This window comes from Sylvia atricapilla, chromosome 26, assembly GCF_009819655.1.
Source record: "Sylvia atricapilla isolate bSylAtr1 chromosome 26, bSylAtr1.pri, whole genome shotgun sequence".
Classification (NCBI taxonomy): Eukaryota; Metazoa; Chordata; class Aves; order Passeriformes; family Sylviidae; genus Sylvia; species Sylvia atricapilla.
The window spans coordinates 2849866-2870553 of NC_089165.1; the positions used below are offsets into that span (position 1 = coordinate 2849866).

Consider the following 20688-nt stretch of genomic DNA (forward strand, 5'->3'; position numbering starts at 1 on the left):
ATGCCTGTTGAGCTGTAACAGGTCCTGCAGGCAGCAGCTGGATGTATCCCATACATGCTACAGCCTTCTTTTGCTGTAGTAGTGTTCATTCTTTTGCTGCCAGTGCAGCTTTATCCCCCCTGTGCTCTGTGGGAGCCTGCCCTAAGCAGAGTACCTGCTGCCTGGATTCTGCATGCCTCTTACCCTGCCTTGCCTGGGGTCTGTATCTAAACAGCATTTTTGAAGGTCCAAAAAAGCACAATAGAGCTGTTACATACCTGCCTTCCTTGTTACCAGCCAAGCTCATGCAGTGGTTTGCCAGTCCTTACCTCTTGGCAGTTTGGCAGAGACAGAAACACAAGAAACTCACAAACAACGGGTTCTATTTAACACTTAAATTCCCTGTTATGCCTGTGCTATTCCTATGAGTTCTTTACCTCAATTAAAAAAAGTTTCTAACTTTTTTTCCCCAGTGATCTCCCCATAGTTTGGCCTTGAACAGCATCAGTACTCATCTCCCTTTGTTACATTCTCTTGCTTTCCCTCCCAGGTGCCCCACAGCCTGGAGGGCTGTTCCTCCCTCATCACAGACCTCAGGCAAAGGCGATGTGGTCGTTTTGCTTTGGCAGCTGAAAATTATTCAGCAGACAGAAGTGCTCAGTACACGCAGGATCAAAGCCACAGTGGCTCTTCCCTGTGACCTGTTGCCCCTTGGAACTCCCACGTCTGGACAGTCCTTAAGGAGACTGAGGTTCCTGTAACCCCTGCAGCACTGCCCTGACTGGACAAGCCACTTGACCTCTTTGCATGTCCTCAGGCTGTGAGGGTAACACAGGGATCGTGTCTGAGGCTGCTAAAGAGTTGGCAAGTCGGGATTGTTGGGCTGCTCTTAACCACAAGGTGCTGTGTGTTGGAAGCTATGGTTTTGGTTGCCTTCTCCTGGGCAAAATCTAAAGGCCAGCAGATCCTGAAGAAATTTTCACAGCTTGCCAAAAGAAAAGGAGCAATAAAATTTGCATCCAGCTTCTGGACCGCTTGCTTGGTTCCTGCTGATGGGAAGTTTGGGTGCACAGATGCTGAGTTTTGATGAATCCTGATCAAAATGTTGCTTTAAAAATGACAGAACTGCCAATCTGCAAGCAACAATAGCCCATCCACTCCCTCCCTCCCTTTCTGCCCTAATGGAAAAGTTTGGTGCTCAGAGGGTTCCCAGGAGACCTGGGATTTCCCTCGGCTCTGTCATCAGTTGTGCTGTGCAATTCCCAGGGCTCCATGTCCCTGTTCCTGCAGAAAGCTGATCCTGAATGTGTCAGGCCACTTCCAGAGCAACTGTTCCCATGGCCCACATTTGCAGCAGTTAATGCTGAGCCCAAAGATGACCCCCATTTGTTTACAGAGAGGAAGATCCTGAGGCCCATGGAGATGCAGACACATCATGCTGGGGAGCACTTGCAGGCATTTCAGAGTATCATCCCTTTTCTCCATTCTGGCCCCATTTCTTAGCTGCTTGTGAGTTCCAGATGTTTGATAGCAGAGAGGAACAGGCATTGCCAGCACGTCAGGGAGGTCATCCTGCCAGGCTGAGGGAGCTGGGTGTGTTCAGCCTGGAGAAGACCAAGAGGGGATTTTACCAATGTCCACAAGTATCTGAAGGGAGGTGCCAGGGGATGGAGCAGTTTCTGCTCAGCTGTTGAGCAATAGGACAATGGGCAGAAACTGATGCACAGGAAGTTCCACCTTGAACATGAGGAAGAACATTCCTGTGCTGCTGACAGAGCACAGGTTGCCCAGAGGGGTTGCAGAGTCTCCTTCTCTCGTGATATTCAAAGGAGGGATGTGTCTGGACTCTCTGGGTGCTGATGGGGACCAGGGACCAAGCTGCAGAGCATGTGTCAAATGTTTCAGCCTCCCCCAAAATTAATTTTACAAGTTCTTCAATTGCCTGTCACAGGAAGATGCCACAAGATTTGAGTTCTCTGAAAAGAGGAGGAAAGGCACCGAGATCAAACAACGCTGACAAATGCAGCCTGTGACAGCAATTGCTGGATTAGTTTTTTTAAACCTTATGTTTCGCATCTGGTTTGTCATGGTGTTGTAGGTGGGCTCAGTGCACAGTAAACTAGGATAACAAACCTACATTTTCTGTGATCCTTTCATCCCCTACGATCCCAAAGCACATCATTTAATTGCGCTCAACCTGCACACAGGTTTCATAAATAAAGGAATGATGAATTAGCATAGCTGCTGCAGCATTCACACAAGTTACTAAGACACAATCTCCTTGTGCAATCAATCCAGCCTCATGCTTCAGTGTTTGTCATAAATTGAGGTCAGGAAGAAATGTTCTCCCTACCTGGAGGAGTGCTGCTGAACTAGCCGAGTGCAGAAAGATTCTTAAGGGTGTAGTGATCTGTCTTCCCTGTGCAAATCTCAGGAACTGCTGCAAAGATGCATTTGGTGAAGCTCCAGTGCAGATGAGCATGGATCCTGCGAAGGGACAGGAGTAATCTACCTCATATGGGGCAGGAGGAAAGCCTGGGTGATCCTTTTGACTCTAAAATCAGTATCCTGCTCCTCCCTTTGTCCAGCAAGGGAGCCAGAGGAGAGAGAGGAGAATCCTGACCCCTGGCCATGCCCACAGCAGAGGTGGGCCTGGCCAAGAAGCTGCTCCTTTGCCCATTCCAGCCCCTGTGGGTCACTCCCTTCAGGCTCAGTCTGGGTTTCACATGCAGAGGGATTCACACGCTGCTTCTGCAAACTGATCGTGCTGGGAAGCTTCTCATGACCAAAGGGTCAGTGGATTCCCCTGACTGTCTCACAGCTCCAAATTTCCTGCTTATCTCCCACCAAATGCCTCAGGGACACCACCCAGGGAGCAAGCAGGTTCAGGCATCCTTGCCATGTGCTTCCTAATCACGGCTCAGCTGCAAAATCCCTTTCCTGCTTCCTGCAAGGAGTGTGAACTGTTCCTTGCACTTTGGCTGGTAAAAAGGATGATAATTACCCCTAATCAGTCTGCAGCAAAAACACAGGCCACAGCAGAAGGGAGGGGTGGGGGGCAGCCACCACGAGGAATGGAACCCAATTATTCCAAGTCACTGATAAAACGGGATCAAAGAGGGTAGGATTGTTTTACCAGCTGTAAAAAGCCTGCCTGGACCAAGGCTGTTCTTGGAGAAAGGCCCTTTCTGCCTACAGGCCATTCCTGGCTGGGACCTTATGCACATCCACAGACAGTTTCTCATTTTTCTTCTCGGTGTAGGCGAGGAATTTGGGCTGGTGGTAATTTCTGCCTCTGAGAGCAAGCAGGAGGGCAGTTTCAGCAGGAAACGAGCACAGAACCATGGGCATACAGTGCAGAACAAGTTCTCTGTCTGTTGCCCATGTGGGCACTGAGGTGCTGTGTCCCACCAGGGGCACCTGGATGTGCCAGGGGATGGAGCAGTTGGGGCTGGGTGGTGATGGGGGTGAGGGACAGCACTTCTGGAGTGCTGCATTTCTGGCTCCCTCAGCTCCCTGGGAGTGTGTGCAGCCCCACTGCTCATCCCAGCCTTTTGCTGCAGCAGGGAGACCTGCACAGCTCCTAACAGCAGCAGGAGAGTTGGGAAGTGGTGAGGGAAAGAAGGAGAACAGCTCCTTAGGTGAAAGAGGGACATGAGAGAGAGATTGCATGTAAATCACTCCTGGGCCTGCCCAGCCCTTGCCTTGTGTCTGGCTGATTGTGTTATGCTATCTAGAGAAAGTCTAATATAAAAAGCCAATAATGCCTGTGATAAGAGGAGTGATGAGGGACAGTCTGGCCTGGAACTGGCACGGGGCCAAGGTCCAGTGCCCAACCTCCCCCACCAGTCCTGGCCTCCCCATCCCAGGTGGCACAGACCTGGCAGGGCTGAAAGGGACAACAGGGACCTGGTCTGCCCCAGGGGCAGCAGGGCTGGGCAAAACCAAAAAAACCTCGCCCAAAAAGCCAGGAACCAGCCCTGCTGCTGGCAAAGAGGGGCTGGGGAAGCAGGGAGGCAGCAAGGGGAGAACTCTGTGAGCCCCAGCAGCGTGGCATGGGGCTGGCTAATAGCCTACAAGCTGCCACCATTGGCCCTTATAAAATGCCACACAGATGTCTGAATACAGGGTGGAAGTGGGGGATTGCAGCCCAGGGAAGGATTGGGGATTCTTGGCAGGTTGGGTATCGAGGGCAGCTGAAGTTTAATGAGTTTGGTGGGTCTCAGCCCTGCTTCTACTGGAAGGAGGCCACAACATTCAAACCACAAGTGAGAAGCAAAGGAATGGCTGGCTGAGCCACCCCACAGCCACTGGGGTCCTGCCCGTGCCACTCTGAGCTGGGCAGTGCCCCACATTCCTCAGACTCAATCCTGCCATGAATCTGTGTCTGTGGTCAGCTTCAGGTGACAGGACCAAAGAGAGATCCCGAGGCTGTGGAGAAAGGGAAAAAACCTTCCCTGTCTCAGCGCCTGAATTGCTGCTGTGCCTTTTTTTATTTCTTCCTCTTTAATTCCAGGTAGAAGAGAAAGTATTCTCAGGGTAAAAACAAGATCTCAGAGCCTACGTTTTCATAATAATGACAGCATAGCTTTCACCTTGTGTCCAGAGCTTCAGAGCAGAAAATGTCTGTACAACCTCTCTCCTTGAACCAGTGCTGGAGTGGGATATAATATCTGAATAATTTACAAAGGCTCTTCATTACACAGATTTATTTTTGGCAGCTTTGTTAGACTGTTCCTTTTAGGAACTAATAGGAAGTTTCTCTGGTTTCATTAGGACATCCCTGTATGAATTGTTCCAGTGGGGCCAGGGACTGGGACATCTTCTTGCTCCATTAGGAGTGCAAAATGTTTCTGCCCTCTCTGACCCCCATGGCTTTCTGGAAACCCACCTGCACGCCCAACCCCAACCCAGCCCTGGTTGTAAAAGGGTCCAGCAGACTTTATTCCTGGCCAAGATGTTGAAGATGTGGGGGGCTTCCCCACGTTTCCTTCAAACAGCTTTGAAGCAGACAAATGTTGGTTTGCTTGGAGAGCTCCTACACAGAACTTCCTTTCCTGTGCTGGAAAAACCTTCATTTCTCAAGCCAGGTCTGAGGTGGGCTGTGGGAACCCCCACTGTTCACCAGGCTGTGTTTGGGGCCAGCTGCTTTGTGCCCAGACCATATTCAGCCCCACTGACTCACACAGCCTGGACCAGGCTAAAATCCCCCCTTCTTCAGATGCAGGTGCATTACCCGGCTGGAAACAGGCCCATTAAAAAGTCATTTACCAGTCACAAGCGAGTTTGTGTTCCCCTGGATTGGGATTTGCCAAGATTATACCATAAATTAGAGTGTTTCCTGGAAGAATGTAAAGAGAGAAGGGAAAAAAAAAAAAAAAAAAAAAAAGATAAAATGGAACATTTTGTAGCCAACAGAAATGCCAATAAAGGAGCATTTCATTTCCCACTTGGAAGGCAGTGACTGCAAGCTGTTGCAAGGGTAGGGCAGGGTGCCTGTGCTGCTCCAGGACCAGGGGAAGGGGACAACAGGGACCTGGTCTGGCTGCAAGCACACACTGACAATAAACTGCATTTCTCTGCCCTTGAGCATAGCCTAAGCTGGGGTGACTCAGTTTCTCTCCATGTAAAAAGGGGGACCAGGATGCCAACCCCACTGGGGGAAAACTGTCTGCCCTGTTTTCCAACCCTTATTCTGCAGGGACACAAAGCCTGCCTGCACTATTAATAATCCTTGGCATGAAGCTGTCACAGTTTCCACTAATATGGAGATGTTGAAGTGAAAAAGCTACTGCACAATATGCAGGAGGTGTCACAATAACTCAGCTGCTATATTGTTCTTTTTAAAAATAAATACCACAACAGGCCAGCCCACATTGCTGGAGTCATGACGTGTAGGGTTTTATTTTTAATCAGAAAATGCACTGATTTTTAAAGATAGACATGGAGCAACATCCGAAATTTATGAAAGCTCCCTGTGTGCTCACACGTACCAGCCGTGTTCCTCCAGCCTGTTATTCTCCGAATGGCTTCCAAGGACCTGATCCTGCCTCAGCACAGGCACATTTGTGTGTGTGGCTTTCCAAGAGGCCCCATGGCAACAAAGTCCTTCCAGAAATAAAGTCTGTGGCTGAATTCCCCACCCCACTGCTCTCTGGGGGGATGCAATCGATCCCGCAGGACACGAACTGCAGGGTCTGCTCCTCAGGCAGCAGGTTTAGGACCAAAGTTTGCATCCAGAGCAGAATATTCCATTGTTTGGAGATCAGACGTTTGTCTGGGGGCCAGCTGTAGGTGAATTACCTTTTTTCCTTTGCCTTCCCTCACGCTCAGCCAAGGGCAACGCTGAAATAAAGCAAGAAGAAACTCTGAGTATAAAAAAATAAAATAAAATAAAAAATGTTAGTTCTGCTTGGGGAAGGAGGTGAAAATGAGCTGCGAAGGGCGAGGAGCCCGGTGAGGGCCAGTGTGAAGCTCTGGACCCGCCCCAGACCGGCCGGACCCTGCGGCTGCCCCGACCCGGGCAATCCCCGCGGCCTGGGCCGGGCTGGGCCCGGGGGAACCGGGGCAGTGACAGCCGAGGGGCCGCGGCCCCGGGAGGCGGCGAGGAGAAGCGGGCAGCCGCGGCCGGGGCGCGGGGAGCAGAGGCCGGGGGGCAAGGCCCGTCCCGACCGCGGGGCCGCGTCCTCCCCGGCAGGGAGAGCAGGGACCGGGGCACGGAGGGGGACACGGAGCACAGCCCGGTGCCCGGTGCCCGCGGCGCCGCTCGGCGGGGGCGGAGACCGGCGGGGGCGGGCGCGGTCGTGGGCCCGCCCGGGCCGGGGAGGCGGCGGCGGCGGCAGGTGGTGCCGAGCAGCCGCAGGACGGAGCCGGAGCCGCAGCCGCCATTAGACAATAGGCGCCGGCGGCGGGAGCGGCGCGGGGCGAGCGGCGCGGCCGGGGCGGGGCGGCCGCGGGGCCGGGGCGGCCGGACCCGGCGCGGACAAAGGCGGCGGCGGCGCGGGGAGCCGCGGCGGGGGCGGCGGGCGGCAGCGGGCCGCTCCGTGCGGGGACCGAGCCGCAACCTGACATGATGTTTCCACAAAGCCGGCACTCGGTACGGCGCGGCCCGGGGCCGGAGCGGCCGCGGGGCGGGGCCGGGGGCCGCGGGACGGCGCGGAGGCTGCCCGGCCTCCCTCGGCCCCCGGGCTCGGGGGGATCGAGCGCCTCCCGCCGCCCGCAGCCGGTGCCGAGGGGCGGCGGGGCCGCGGGTGGCACCGGGGGAAGGGGCCCCACGCGTGACCTTGGGCGCGTCCCGGCCACGGGCGCCGGGCCCCGGCCGTGCCCCCGGTGCGGAGAGAGCGGGGCGGGCTCGGGGCGGGGGGGCTCGGCCGCCGGCCCCAGCGCTGTCTCCTCTTGTTCAAGGGCTCCTCTCACCTGCCTCAGCAGCTGAAGTTCACGACCTCCGACTCCTGCGACCGCATCAAGGACGAGTTCCAGCTGCTGCAGGCCCAGTACCACAGGTACGTGCTGCCCCCGGGCCCGGGGCTGTCCCGCTGGCCGAGGGCACGGGGATCGCTCCCGTTCTTGTGCTCGCTGCTTCGCTCCGGGGACCGGAGGAGAATATGGGGAACGGGATCCGGCCGCGTCGCTTGGGACACCTTTGGCTGGGGGAGAACCTCGGGCACCGGCGTTGGTCGTGTCCACATGGGAGCCCAGCGAGGAGAACGCCCATTCCCTTCTCCAGCCAAGGTCTTTCCTCCAAGTGCTGCTCAGCCAGGACTGCACAGACACTTGCCAGGCCTCCTGCCTCTGGCTGAGAATTTTCCTCAGTTTTTCTCGCTGGCTGCCATTCCTGGACTGCAAATGCTGCAGGGAGCACTTAAATCCAAAAGCTTCTACTTTTCTCTGTGGGTGTGTGTGGAAATAGTGCTGCTGACCCAAAAGCTGGCTTGAGACAATCTGTTGCTTTGCGTGTGTGTGTGTGTGTATGTGTGACATAAACATGAAGCCCTTTGGTTTGAATTGTCTGGGTGATGCCCTCTGCCACGGGCTGGCACTGGTTTTGGTGTGAGCATTGGTGCCATGTGGCTGCAATGTCCCCCAGCCCGGGCTCTGCCTGCAGGCAGGTCACAAGTTTGTGGTGGTGTCATTCTGGCAGGAGAAGGCAGACAAACTGCTGGGCAGTGGCCATTTCCTGGTGTCTCTGTGCTTTGGCAGTGCCATCAGGGGAGTAGGGCAGCCCAAGGAATGTTCCTGCTGAAAGGGAAGCTTTCCCCCCCACGCCACTCCACCCCCTTGGACTTAATCTGCTCAAGAAGGAGCAGGTTTTGTGTAGGTGAAGCTGTTTCTTGTTTGAAACATAAAACCACAGCACATGCTGGCTGCAGTTGCTCGGCTGGTGAGTTGGAGTCTCATAAAATGCTGGGAGCAGCGGCACTTTCCCTGAAGGGTGTGAAGAATCTAGGAGAGAGGAAAAATCCATGCTTCTGGAGGGATGTGCTGCACTTGGGCCTCCCCCTCGCCCCCATCCAGAAGTGGGTCTGGCTTTGGTTTTTGATGTTGTGTTGGAACATCTCTTGAGTGCTGCAGACAGGTTCTGTGCCAGAATCTGTCCCCAGCTGCCAGCGATCTGTTGAGGAAAGGCAAACCCCTCCCTGGGCAGCCAAGTCTGCTTCTCCCAGCGTTCTGCTTCCTGTGGAATAGATTTGCCTGAGGGAGGTCAGTGTTCTGCTGGTGGATAGCCTCATGTCCTTTTCCTGAATGTGTGCTGGGGGCACTCCAGCTGAGAAAGAGTGGGGAACAGGCTCTGTGTGGTCACTACTGTGCCAGCACAGCCTGTCTGGGCTCCGGCCACCCCTTGAAGCCCTGACAGTGATGTCCAAGAATCCAGCCTGGCCGGGACGAGGCCGTGCAGGAAGCAGCTGCTCTGTGGCGATCAACTCTCTCACCTCCTGTTTGTGGTTTTCTTACTGTTTTCTGGCTTTTCAGCTTGAAGTTGGAATGTGACAAACTAGCCAGCGAGAAATCGGAGATGCAGCGTCACTACGTCATGGTAAGGACCGGCCCAGCAGCCGAGAGCAGAGTGTGTGGGTGGCAACACCAGCAGGTGCCTGTGCCTGGACTCTGCCTGGCAGGGAGCCCACGCCCCACAGAGCTCCAGGGCTCTCAGCGAGGCTGGAATGGGTTTTTTTTTTTCTGCAAACGGGGCTGTTTTGTGTTGGCTGCATGCAGGGGGTTGTTGAAATGCACGGTGGCAGGGAGTTTTTTGATGTAGAAAATGGAGCCCGGTGGGTGATTGCTTGATGGGTCCTTGGCCTGGCTCTCTGTGCAGAAAGGAAGTGACAGCTTTTACATGCCTGAGAAGGTGCTGCAAGGTGCTGGTGTGAAGGTATTTGGGGACTCTGGGGGAGTCATGGCCAGTGAGACACAAAGCAGTGCTCTGAGAAGTTACGAAACTGGGAAACTCCACAAGGCAGGTGTGAGTTAGAAGCAGAAATCAGCTTCTGTGCAAGGGCTAAACCCTGTGCACCTTCTAGTGACCCCGCAGCCTTGCTGAGCCGTGGTGCTGAGTGCTGGCACGTGTGTCCCAGCACAGGGTGTGCAAGCCCCAGGGCAGGGCCTGGTTAAGGCATGAGAAGTGGTGCCACGTGTGGGCAGCGGGCTTAGCTGTGGCTTTCCAAAGAGAAATCTGCCAGGAAACAGCCATGTTCTGGGGAGCAGGGTGAGGGCTTTCCTGCTGGGTGATGCCCCTGGAGCCCTTGTAGCAGAGGGGAGGGGGGCCATGGTCTCTTCCTTTCCTATCATGGAGTTAACAGGAGACTGCAATACTGTCCACGAAGATGAGCTGGTTCCTGCTTGCCAGCTGCTGCCCCTGCCCTGGAAAGACGAGATAAGATGTAGAAATTAATAGACCAGCTTTTCAGTGCAGACTTAAGACATAAAAAAACATAAATAAGAGAGCTGGCTGGCCCCTGCATCTTTCTCTACTGCCCTTGTGGCCAGATTTTGAGGCTGTGGGGAGCAAGGTGTGCTTGGGGCTGGGGACAAGGAGAAGAGGTCACAGCTTTCCTGGTGTATTAATGGGCAAGCCTGCTCCTTTTTCACTGGTAAACAATTGCTTCCTGTGCCTCACAGTCTGCATGGAAACCTTCATCTCCAGCAGTGGCCAAGATACATTATTTTTTTTTTTTCCCCCTTCGTGCTGGCAGTCACCAGAATTGATTCAGGTTGCTGTCAGCAGCAGAGGGGAAGGGCTGTGACTCGTGGCGCAGCGCTGGAGGCTCTGCAGGCGCAGCAGCTCCTGCCTTGTCTGCGTGGCTGAGCCGGAGCCGCTGCCGCTCCCCGTCACGGGGAGCCAAGAGGAGGGCTCCTGCGAATGTGCAAAGCTGCTACAGCTGCTCTGATTTTTGAATAAGTCACAATTGGCAGCTTGGGGGACGGGCTCCTGCTTCCTGCCTCGGTCTTCAGAATGCAGAGAAGCCTCGAGAGCCCGCAGCAGGCTGAGATCATTCCGATACCAAGCCGGGCGCTTCGTCGCCTCGTGGCGTCGGTACCAGGATGCCAGCGATCTTCAATTAAACGAGCACAGATGTGGATTGTTCTTTTCCCTTTGGAAGAACCAGGATTGCAGCCTGCAAGGCTGCAGGAGGAGGTTTCTAAACTCTCAAAACATCAGCCTTGTAACAGCTTCTTCCAGGGGTCAGGAATTAGCTGCTTCTGCCAATAGATTGTCTGTAGCTGCCTGTTGCTGCTGTGTAGGGGTTTTCTGGGTGGATTGTTTTTGTGTGTGGAGGGGGGAGGTTTCCACATAACTCCTTCCTAAACAGCTGGAGCTGTGTGCAGCTGGATGTGTTACTTGCTAGATGAAGTCCAGTGGTGATCTCTCCCATTTGCTGCTGAAGCAGTCCTGTGGGCTGTAGGATACTGGCCAGGCAAAGCTCCCAGAGCCAAGCTGCCTCTCTCCTGGCTGTGCTTAGGGAAGTCTGGAGCCCTGAGCCTTTTTCCAGGTTTGACACAGCATCACTCATTCTCACCTTGGTGCAGACTGTGGAAAGGTCTGTGAGAGGAGACCTGTGGGGCAAGTCTCCAGGTCTGGAGCAGGGTGGGCAGGGAGCACCTGGAGGGAGTCTCCTGTGCTTGTCTCCTGCTGTGTTTGTTTCCTGGGGCTTGCCTCTGCTCTCCTGCCTTACCTAGCCTTTGTAGAACACCCTGCCAGGAATGCAGTGGTGGTTCCCAGCACTTAGCTGGCAGAGACTCGACTTACAGTTTGTTTTGTTCTCTTCTCTCCTGCTCTACAGTACTATGAGATGTCCTACGGGCTGAATATTGAAATGCACAAACAGGTAGGGGGAAAAGCATCTCCAAGTGCTCTAATTCCTGGGGAAGGTGCATTGTCTCCTCTGCATTGCCCTGTGTCGCTTCAGTTGTGTTTCAGGAACTAGAAATGCCATCAGCCTGTAAAATGTCAGAGCTGCCTCTGAAATACAGGGCCTCCCCCACCTCTCAGGATCACAGTGCTGGCCTGTGGGCTCCCATCCTGGGCTCTGGGCAGCCTGTGGTTCTCCCCAGGGCCTGAACAGGTATTTGAGCACGAGGAAAGGTCAGGAGCTGCGGCTTGGAGACTCTGCCAGCCTGGATAAGTTTGCTGCTTACCCTCACTGGTGGTTAAGTTGTTAATTATCTCCAGTGACTAATTACCTGTGGTGTTAACAACATGAGCCTCCTCTGAGCCTGTCTCTATCTGGCTCCAGCTCCAGTCACAAAGTCGGCTGCATGTCGTGGCTCAGTTTTAAGCCTCTTAGCACAGTTCTGTTCCTCACAAAGGCACTTGGTGCTTCTGATCCCATTGCCCTTGTTGCTAAGCCCATGAGACTGGCTTCCCTGGGAAAACCTGGATCTTGTCAAAGAATCTGAGCCACAAATCCTCACTGCTGTCCCACGAGTGTCTCCCAGCCTCATTTGCTTCCCTGTGGTGCTCTTGGGGTCCCCTCAGCTGGTTTTGGTGTGTGCCTGTACCCTTTGGCTCTGGATTTCCTTTGACCCCTTTGGAAAACGATTTGCAAAGGACTGGAAGCTTCAATATGTGCCAGGAGAAAAGCATTTAACACCCCAGAATTTGCCACTGCTGCTGTCAGGGTAGTGAGGCAGCTGCCCAGCCCCTCTGGTCTCCCCCAGTAGCCCCAGTCCAGCAGCTCAGCTGGGGAGGGGGAGTCTGAGAGGGCTGAACAGCCCTGTGTATGCCTGTGTCCACATGGCAAATGTAATCACCCGCCTGGGTCTGCACTCACTTTGCTCTCTAGTTGCTCTCAATTTGTTAAATGAGTGTCAGGGACCTGAAGAGGAATAATGAAACTTTGCTCTTTGCAGTCAGCAGCATCCTTTCATTTAACCATGCAGGGAGGAGCCTCGGGGGGACAAGGTGATCCCCATGGCAGCAGGATGCTGCCAGGAGAGTGGCTTTTCTCAGAGCCATTTGGGGACTCAGACCAGGGGAGGGGGAAGGTGGGGCAGCTGATGCTGTGGGTGCTCAGTCCTGTGCTGCCTGACTTCTCCTCTCTATTTCTCCCACCTTTTAGGCTGAAATTGTCAAGAGGCTAAACGGGATTTGTGCACAGGTTCTGCCCTACCTTTCACAAGAGGTGAGTGCCCCAGCTCGGGGGTCTGTTGGCACTGTCCCTCTGCAGCCAGTGAGGTGTCCCAGCCCTCCAGCACGAGCAGCTCCCACCCCTGGGCTGGGAAACGCTTGCTCTCAGCCCCTGCACGGGGACCAGCCCTTCAAGGCAGTGTTGGAGCACTCTGTGGTGGGTAATGTGCCCCTCTGTCCCTTCTGTGGCAGCTGGGGACAAAGCTGCTCCTGCTCTCTCCTGCCCAGGGCTCCTGAGCCCTCAGCCATGTCTGCAGTGGGAGCTTTGGGTGCTGATCGAGGGAGAAGGACACTTAAAAAAAATACCTCCATATGGCTCCTCTTTGAGATCTGCTTCCTCTGCCTCATTAATTAATGCAGTTGATGGGCTCCTCCTACTCCCCTGAGAAATTAATTGGGGGAGGGGGTGCTCTGGAGTTGCTGTCTGAGGCAAGAGGAAGATTAAGCACCTCTAGAGCCGTGTTTTCTGTCTCCCCATGGAGGCTGAGCTCTGAGCAGCTCTCCTGGCCCCTTGGGGGCTTCTTTGGGTCAGTGCTGGGCTTGGGGCACAGGTTCTGTTTTTCCCACCCACTTGTTCTTAGGACAGACAAAGTCGCTTGCTGATCAGATCAGAGCTGCCTAATAACTAAGCCCCAGCTAAATCTTTTGCATCTTAATGCAATCCTTAACCCTGTCCTGCTGCCAAAATGAAAAGAAAAATCCTCTTGCTGAAGTGCAGTGGACAGGCCTGGTGTTTCAGAGGTGTTGTGCTCTGCAAGGAGCAAGTACAGTTCTCTTTTATACTTTTTAAAATATGTGATCCATTTTTTCTGCCTGTGTTTGAAACACCCACCTGCTGCTGCAGTTGGTATCCAGGATGTATCCCGAGGAGTTTTCCCAAGAGCTGATTTTAGGGCTTGTTCTGTTTGTTAGAGGGTCTGTGTAGTTGAAAGGTGGCAGGATAGAGACACTGCCCACCTTGGAGCCTTCTGGCCAAGGATCTCTGGGTGTGTGGAGAGTAAAAGGGGACCTGCTTAACCCTGTGGTGAGGAAATGGATGAGACAAATGTGCTTTTTTCCCTGCTCCTTGCTGCCCTAGGCCTGGGTGTGAGGCCCTTGTCTTGGGTGAAGTGTGTGCAGGTGTCTCCAGCTGTGGGGTAACCAGCCTCATTGTGTGGGCTGGGTCTCTGTTCTGCTTCCCTGTGGCATTAGAAGTGACTCCAGATTCCTCTGTTTTCTCCACGCCAGCATCAGCAGCAAGTCTTGGGAGCCATTGAACGAGCCAAGCAGGTCACAGCACCAGAACTGAACTCCATCATCCGTGTACGTGATGCATGTTTAGTGTGGGTTGGGAGGGGTGGGGATCCAGCCCCTTGGCCTGGACACAGAGCTGGGCTCTGGATTCTTGACCTGGGGACATCAGGGGACCCCTTCTCTGGTGCTGCTGCTGCAGTGGGGTGAGGCTGCAAGGCTGGGCTGGCACAGGGCTGGTTCCAGCCAGGCTTGCTGGGATGTTTGCAGGGATCCCTGCTCTGTATCAGCAGGGTGCAAGGAGAGGAGCTGTGGTTTTGAGCAGGAACCACAGTAGGCACTCGGCATGAAAACACCATCTGCTCTTGGTCAGAGTCGTGAGTGAGGGCTTTAACTGCAGCCTTGGGACATGCCAGAGCCTGAGGCCAGATGTCCTGTGGGGTAGGGGCTGTGTGTCCTGCTGGGGACACACTGTTGAGTCTTTTCTGACATTGTCCCAGCAGCAGGGCTCGAGAACCTCTTTTCTCAGCCAGCCCTGAGGCTGCAATGCTCTCAAGCTCCCTAAGATCCCTGGTTTAAGCCACTCAGGCCAGTCCTAGTGGTTGGGCTCCACTTGGTTTGGGGTCCAAGCGCTCCGAAAATGACAATCCCCCCGTTCTGTCTGTGTGTCTGTCCATCGTTCCCTACAGCAGCAGCTTCAAGCTCACCAGCTGTCGCAGCTCCAAGCCCTCGCTCTGCCTCTGACCCCGCTGCCCGTGGGGCTGCAGCCCCCGTCCCTCCCCGCCGTCAGCGCCGGCACCGGGCTCCTGTCGCTGTCGGCGCTGGGCTCGCAGGCTCACCTCTCCAAGGAGGACAAGAACGGCCACGATGGGGATGCCCACCAAGATGACGACGGGGAGAAATCGGATTAGAGCGCCCGGGGGGCCGGGGGAAGGGGCTGTCAGGGGGAGGGCGGGGGCGGGTTAGTGCAAAATGCAGTATCTCTCTCTGCTGTGCAGCAGGGTGACCTGTGCTCGGTGGCAGCTTGCCAGGCCTGCCTGTCCCCGCGGGAGCGTGGCAGGGCCTGGGGGGTGTCCCCAGCGCCGTCCCCGGCTGCTGCACAGCAATGCAAAGCGCCATAGCATTACCCGTGTGGCCAATCGTGCTCTCCCTGTGCCCAGCCTGCCTTCCCTTTCCCTCCTCCCTGAGCCGAGACTGAGTCTGGCTTGGGCCGCTCCGGGGGCCACTTTGTCCCCTGGCTGTCCCAGCTCCTCGGTGCCACGTGGCCCCTCTCTCCACCTGCTGCTCCACCCTCGGTATTTAAAGATTGCCCCTCGATCCTAACGGTTCTGCACAACTCCCTGCTAGGATCCCTGGCCCAGAACAATCTCCTCCCTTCCCCAGGCGCTCTTGGTCTCGTCGCATCGCCCTGGCCCCGTGTTCCCTCTCCCACGCCCCTCCTGCACTAATAATACCAGGCCGGCGCCTTGCTGTTCTGCATGTACCTGTTCTCAACCAGCTCTGGCTGCCAGGGGCTTCACCCTGGGCTGGAGGGGGAGCCTGTGCCACCTGCTCCTCCTCAGCACAGCCTCCGGGGGCCCAGGTTGGCTGGGCAGAGGGGGCAGGCAGACCGAGAGCCTTCCCCGGCCTCCCCCTCCCCATGGCCCTGCCCTGTGTAGAGGATACAGCAGCTTTCTCTGTTCTTTATCTCCGTGCGCTAGCGTGTCTTCTTAAAAAACAAAAATGGGAAAAAAAAAAAAAAGAATAAATAATAATCTGGTGTTTGTATATAGTTCTTTAGAAAGATCTTGTTTTGCTTTTTGTGTTTAATCACTTGACCTATAATAAGAGGAACTGAAAATGCTGTATCAAGGACGTACAAGCTGTGCCTTTCAAATAAAGAAATAAGAAGGTTGGTTAAAACCGTGACTTGCTGCCGCTTTCTTGCTGCTTTTGGGATGATTTCAAAATGCTTCCCTGTGTCTCCTGTCCCTTCAGATGGGGGATTCAGCTGGGGAGAACAGGGAGTTCTCCTGGTTCACCTGTGCTGTGGGAGGTGTGTGGAGGAGCAGCCCTCCTTCCTTCAGGTGGTAGCATATCCCAGATTATTCCTTTCTTGTTGCATGTGCTACTTACTCTCCCTCTGGAGGTTTCTCTGGGAGGCAGGAGGAGCGGGGTTAACACACCTCTGGCTTCTCTCCCACTCTTGTAGGGGCTGGGGGAATGGGGCTGTCCCCAAAGCCTCTGTGGCTCTGGGACACCCCTGCAGAGGTTGGGGCTTTACACAGCTGAAATCTGCTGGAACCAAGCACAAGAGGCTGCCCGGGCAAAGCCAGAACAAACGAGCTCAAGGTGAAAGTGGTAGGTGGTGAAAAGGGAGCGGGGGACTCTCCAGAAGAAAAGCAAGGAGCACAGTGCCCCCGAGGTCTATCAGCTCTGTGCTGGTTTGGTAACACATGTGGAGGTCCCTGCGGGCTGCCACAGGTCTGCTCTCTGTGTGCATAATTCATTTTTCCTGTGGGCACAGAGGATAAGCTACTTCTGTGGCTCTCAGGCCCCTCTGGAAAATCCGGCCTGCGTTGCCCTGGGGCTGAGATTGCTGTAATGGAATTGGCTCTCGATAATTAGAGCTGTCCTCTGGCTTCAGAGCCTGCTCCACCCTGATAACATCTTCCCCTCGGTATCTCTTCGGCCAGTTGGAGTGGGAAAATTTCCTTCCTCTGGGGAGGAAGCCGTGCTGGGGGTGTCCTGGTGCAGCCAGGGATGGATGAGCTGGTGGGTTACAGAGCTTATGGGCAGCACCAGGGCTTCACGGTGCTCCTGTCACCTGCCTGCTCAGCCTAATCCGGGCTGGGCATGGCTGGGGCACTGCAGGTTTGCAAGAGCCAGGGGGCTGTGCATGAGCACGGCTGTGGTGGTGGTCACTGAACTCTGGCTGGCAGCTCAGGCTCTGCAGGGTGGTCTCTGCCCTGTCCCCTCCCAAACCAAGCTCCCGCTGCTCCCCGTGGTGCAGAGCCCATGAAGAGAACACAGCTGCCGTGTGCCCTGAGCCCAGAGCCCTCGGGGGGCTGCAGCACCGGGCAGAACCATCCAAACCCTGCCACTGCCTGGGGGCTCCCACTCTGCAGCTGCTGGAACGCTGCTGCTCCCACCCCGCGGTCCTGCAGCTGCTCTGGGGGCTCTGCTGACAGCCAGCAGGTCGCTGCTGTGAAAGGCCAGCCCGGGCTGCTGCGAGGGACAGTGGCTGAAGCCATCCCTGCCCTGCCCCAGAACCTGCGGGAAGCTTCCCCAGGGCTTTCACCTCCAGGTCACCGGCTCAGATTTAGCCCGGGGATAAGGAGATGTTACTCCTGATGGATATGCAAGGGAGGAGGATTTAGGAGAAATTGTTCAGGGCTGCTTTCAGGAACAGAGGTCCCTCTTGTTGGAGCTAGTCAGCGGCCTCGGTTCAGTGGGCAAGGAGGTTGGACAAACCACGAGGCCACTGGGGCTGGGGAGCTGCTCTGCACTGGGCTGTGGTGATCTCCTTACTCCCTGTGGGAGACTAACCCTCTGTAAAAGTACAAAGAGAGAATTTCTGGGCTTTCCAAATCCTGCACGTTCCAGCAGATGCTGAGCTGAACCTTGTGCTCCACCACTGCTGCCCGTGAAGTTCCATTCCCAAAGCATTTCTCTGCAGGTTGGGGGGCACCCTGAAATCCCATCCTACTGAGGAGCAGTGTTGTTCCCCGTGCTTGCAGCCTGGCTCTGTTTGCCACTCTCCAAAGGGAGTCATTTCATAGGGCACCTTCCCAGATTTGGGCTCAGCTCTTAACTGCAGAACAAGATCTGCAAATGTAACCCTCAGCAAAGGGTTAAAAATACCTCCCTCGTGACTCTTTCCCAGTAGCTGCAGACTTGAGGAAACAGCTTCTCTCCTTCCAAACAGGCCTTGAAACCTCTCAGAAAGCAGGAGCCCCTCTCAGGCGCTGCAGAACAGCTCAGCATTTGCCAGGACACAGCTGACAAGGGGCCCCCAAAGCTGCTCAGGGATGATTTGAGAGTGGCTCCTGGCAGAGAAGCCCTTTCTCCTCGTGTTCCAGAGGTCGAGGTGCCGGAATGGGACAGGGATACAAGCTGATGGTCTGAGAACCAGCTCTGCTGCCTCAGGATCCTTGGGAAAACACAGCAGAGCCCTGACTCGGAAAGGGTGGGTAGAGAGAGATCCAGTGACAGAGGCTGTGGGGGACACAGAGGGCAGGACCCCATCTGGCCGTGCCCCATGTCCCGACCACCAAACATTAACCCAGCCTTGACTTGGATTCCTGCTGACAGCTTGAGCTGTTTGACAAAACTCTGCTGTCCCTCATCTCCCTTCCACCTGCCTGTCACCGGAGGGTCAAACCCAGCCTCCTTCCTCCTCCATGCAGTGAGCGGTTTGTGTCCATCCCCTTTGGATCCCTCCCGTAGGACAGAACCCCCAGGCTCTCATTCCCTGCGGGAATCGGAGTCGCCTCTGCCACATCCCCCTCTGGCTCCCGCCCTCCTCATCTCCCAGCACAGCTCTGCCTGAAACAATGGCACAGCCTGCGTGCCAGGGATGGCGGTGGAGCACGGCTTCCTTCCCAGCTCACCGCTAATGCAGGAATGCCGAGCTCTTCCTGACTGCAGCGAGCACCAGATAAAAGCTAAAGGAGGCATCAATAATTAAAAACCACTCAGAGCTGGTAAGTGCAAACAGGAGCCAACACACGGATCGAAGGCAGAGACCAGTGTCTGTCGGCTGCTGGGTTGCTCTGAGGGCTCCCACTCCTCTTCTGCAGTCCCTGGAGGGGCTCCGGGGACACCTGGAGGAAACGCTTGTCCCCAAGGGCTCTGGGGACATGTGGCTTTGGAGAGTGGACACCAGCACGGGGGGGATTGGGGATGGGGAGCTGCAGTTTGGTCCTGGAAGTGTAGCCCAGAGAACTGGGGAACCTTAATTTCCAGTACAGCTTTGGCTTAGATCTCGCTGGTTTGCTGCCAGATCCTTTCCTCGGTTCCCCCTCCCATCTCATGCTCATGCCAGGACTGACTCCAGCCAGGATGAGGTCCCTGTTTGTGCCAGCTGCCCTGGGAAATTCGCACTGTCTGAGGGTGCCAGGAACTACTCTCTGCTGAGTCCCTGCCTCCTCATTCAAGTAGGCAAGCGAGCAGCTGAAAACAGGATGGTTTGGTGAGCCACAGCCCCTCTCGGTGTCTCTGCAAAACGTGGGGGGGCTCTGCCCTTGACCATCCACTCTGGAGATGTGCTGGACACAGGAGGCTGTGTGGGAACAACCAGACATGGAGCAGGGCAGAGCTGGGGCTGCCCTTCCTGTTCTCTGTTCCCCTGTCCCAGGTTGGCATTCAGGGAGGGAGCTGAAAAGTAAAATCCCTGGGGTAATTCCAGCAGCAGCAGCAACCTCTTTTGCTGGCATCCGGTTTCAAATGGAAGCCCTGGGTGTCCCAAAGCCTGGGTTGGTTTGATTTCTCTGCTGCTGATAAACAAAGGGCTGTTCAGAGCATTTAGCCTCTTGATCCCAGCATGGATTTCAAACGCCCTCATCCTTTGGGGCTCTTCCAGGCCCTGCCACCACCAGGCACGAGCGTGTGGCTGCTGCAGGGGCTGGATGAGCATCCTGCAGTGGTGACAACCAGGTCTGGGCCGTGGCTACTGCCCAGCACAGTCCCCACGCCTGGGGCAGCAGCAGGACCATCTCCTCTTGCTGCTGGGTGTGCCAAGGGTTAACTGCCGTTGTTTTCTCCCATCCAAACACAAATTAATCTCTGGGTTACAGGCTGTGCTGCTCCAGGGCTCATGTCAATCACTGATGGAGGCTGATCAGGACACGTGTGACACACATCACTCGGGAGCTGCCTGCTCCAGGTTTACCTGTGTCACTCTCCTGAGACAGGGGAGCACGGAGACCGCCTAAGGAAAACTGGCAATTTTCAGAAAGGAATTTTGGAAAATGCTGCAAAACATCTCCTCAGTCTATCCTTCCCTTGAAACACGATCTGAAATATTTCCAGCCTTTGAAAAGACACTTTCCTTAAAAAAAAAACCCTCAGCTCTCCCAATAAGGCAACACACACACATACAAAAAAAACTTTAAAACTTTACATTTGTATTAAAATATGCAGATATATGTGCAGATTTATGATGTACACACAGGGAACATCTATGTGCCGGAATAGAAGTGTTTGAAGCTGGTGTCCATCACTGCCTGAGCCAGTGGATCTGCCCAGTGAACACCTGTGGCCAGCAAAAGCTAAAGGGGCAAGTTCTGGGGCTGGGTTGGCTCCTTCCTCGGGACTGACCGAGTCTGGGGCCAGCCTGGGCACTGCCGGGTGAGTCCCCAGTCTCGGCTGGGGAGGAGAGGCAGGGACAGCAGGGGACAGGTGATGGCATGAGGGCAAGAACAGGGAGAGCTTCCAGCACCTTGTCCCTGCCCTGGCCGCTGCCAGCACACAGCACGTAAATAACACAATGAATAAAATATTAGACTGAAATGTGAGGCATTAAATATTTAACCTTGTGCCTGCCTGTGCAGTGCCCAGGTACAGCTGGGTCCTGCAATATTTAAAGGTTGCTCCTCACTCGCTTTTACCATCCCCGAGTGCGGTGACTTCACAGCAGCCGCAGCTGGAGGGGTCGCGGGAGTACAGAAAGGGACCCTGGGTGGGTTTCCCTCCGGGACCGTCCCCGGCCGGAGCAGCCCCACGGAGACCCGCGGCCCTCCCGCCTCAGCCGCCGCCGCTCCACCGCCCCACGTTACTTTGAGTGGCAGCTGGCGGCAGCCGCAAGGCCTCGTGGGCCGCGCAGTCCGCGTGCCCGGGCCGCTCGAGGCGGGAGCCCCGCCCGCTCCCGGGGC

The 20688-nt window shown here is 55.4% G+C and overlaps 1 protein-coding gene and 1 long non-coding RNA gene across 3 annotated transcripts; both read left to right on the forward strand.

Moving 5' to 3' along the window:
- Window positions 1–6893: 6893 nt before the first annotated feature.
- Window positions 6894–15736, forward strand: TLE5 (TLE family member 5, transcriptional modulator). Of its 2 annotated transcripts, none has more exons than XM_066336240.1 (7): window positions 6894–7075; window positions 7384–7481; window positions 8950–9013; window positions 11259–11303; window positions 12537–12599; window positions 13832–13906; window positions 14527–15736. In XM_066336240.1, the coding sequence occupies exons 1-7, from the start codon at window positions 7049–7051 to the stop codon at window positions 14743–14745; spliced, it is 591 nt and encodes a 196-aa protein (XP_066192337.1). In that variant the 5' UTR covers window positions 6894–7048; the 3' UTR covers window positions 14746–15736. The 2 variants fall into 2 exon arrangements, with proteins under 2 accessions (XP_066192337.1, XP_066192336.1); XM_066336239.1 differs by having other exon boundaries at window positions 6900–7075; window positions 14524–15736.
- A 2498-nt stretch (window positions 15737–18234) lies between these two features.
- Window positions 18235–20326, forward strand: LOC136371907 (uncharacterized). Its single transcript, XR_010745419.1, has 2 exons — window positions 18235–18519; window positions 18861–20326. It is a non-coding gene; the product is annotated as an uncharacterized lncRNA (long non-coding RNA).
- Window positions 20327–20688: the final 362 nt, after the last annotated feature.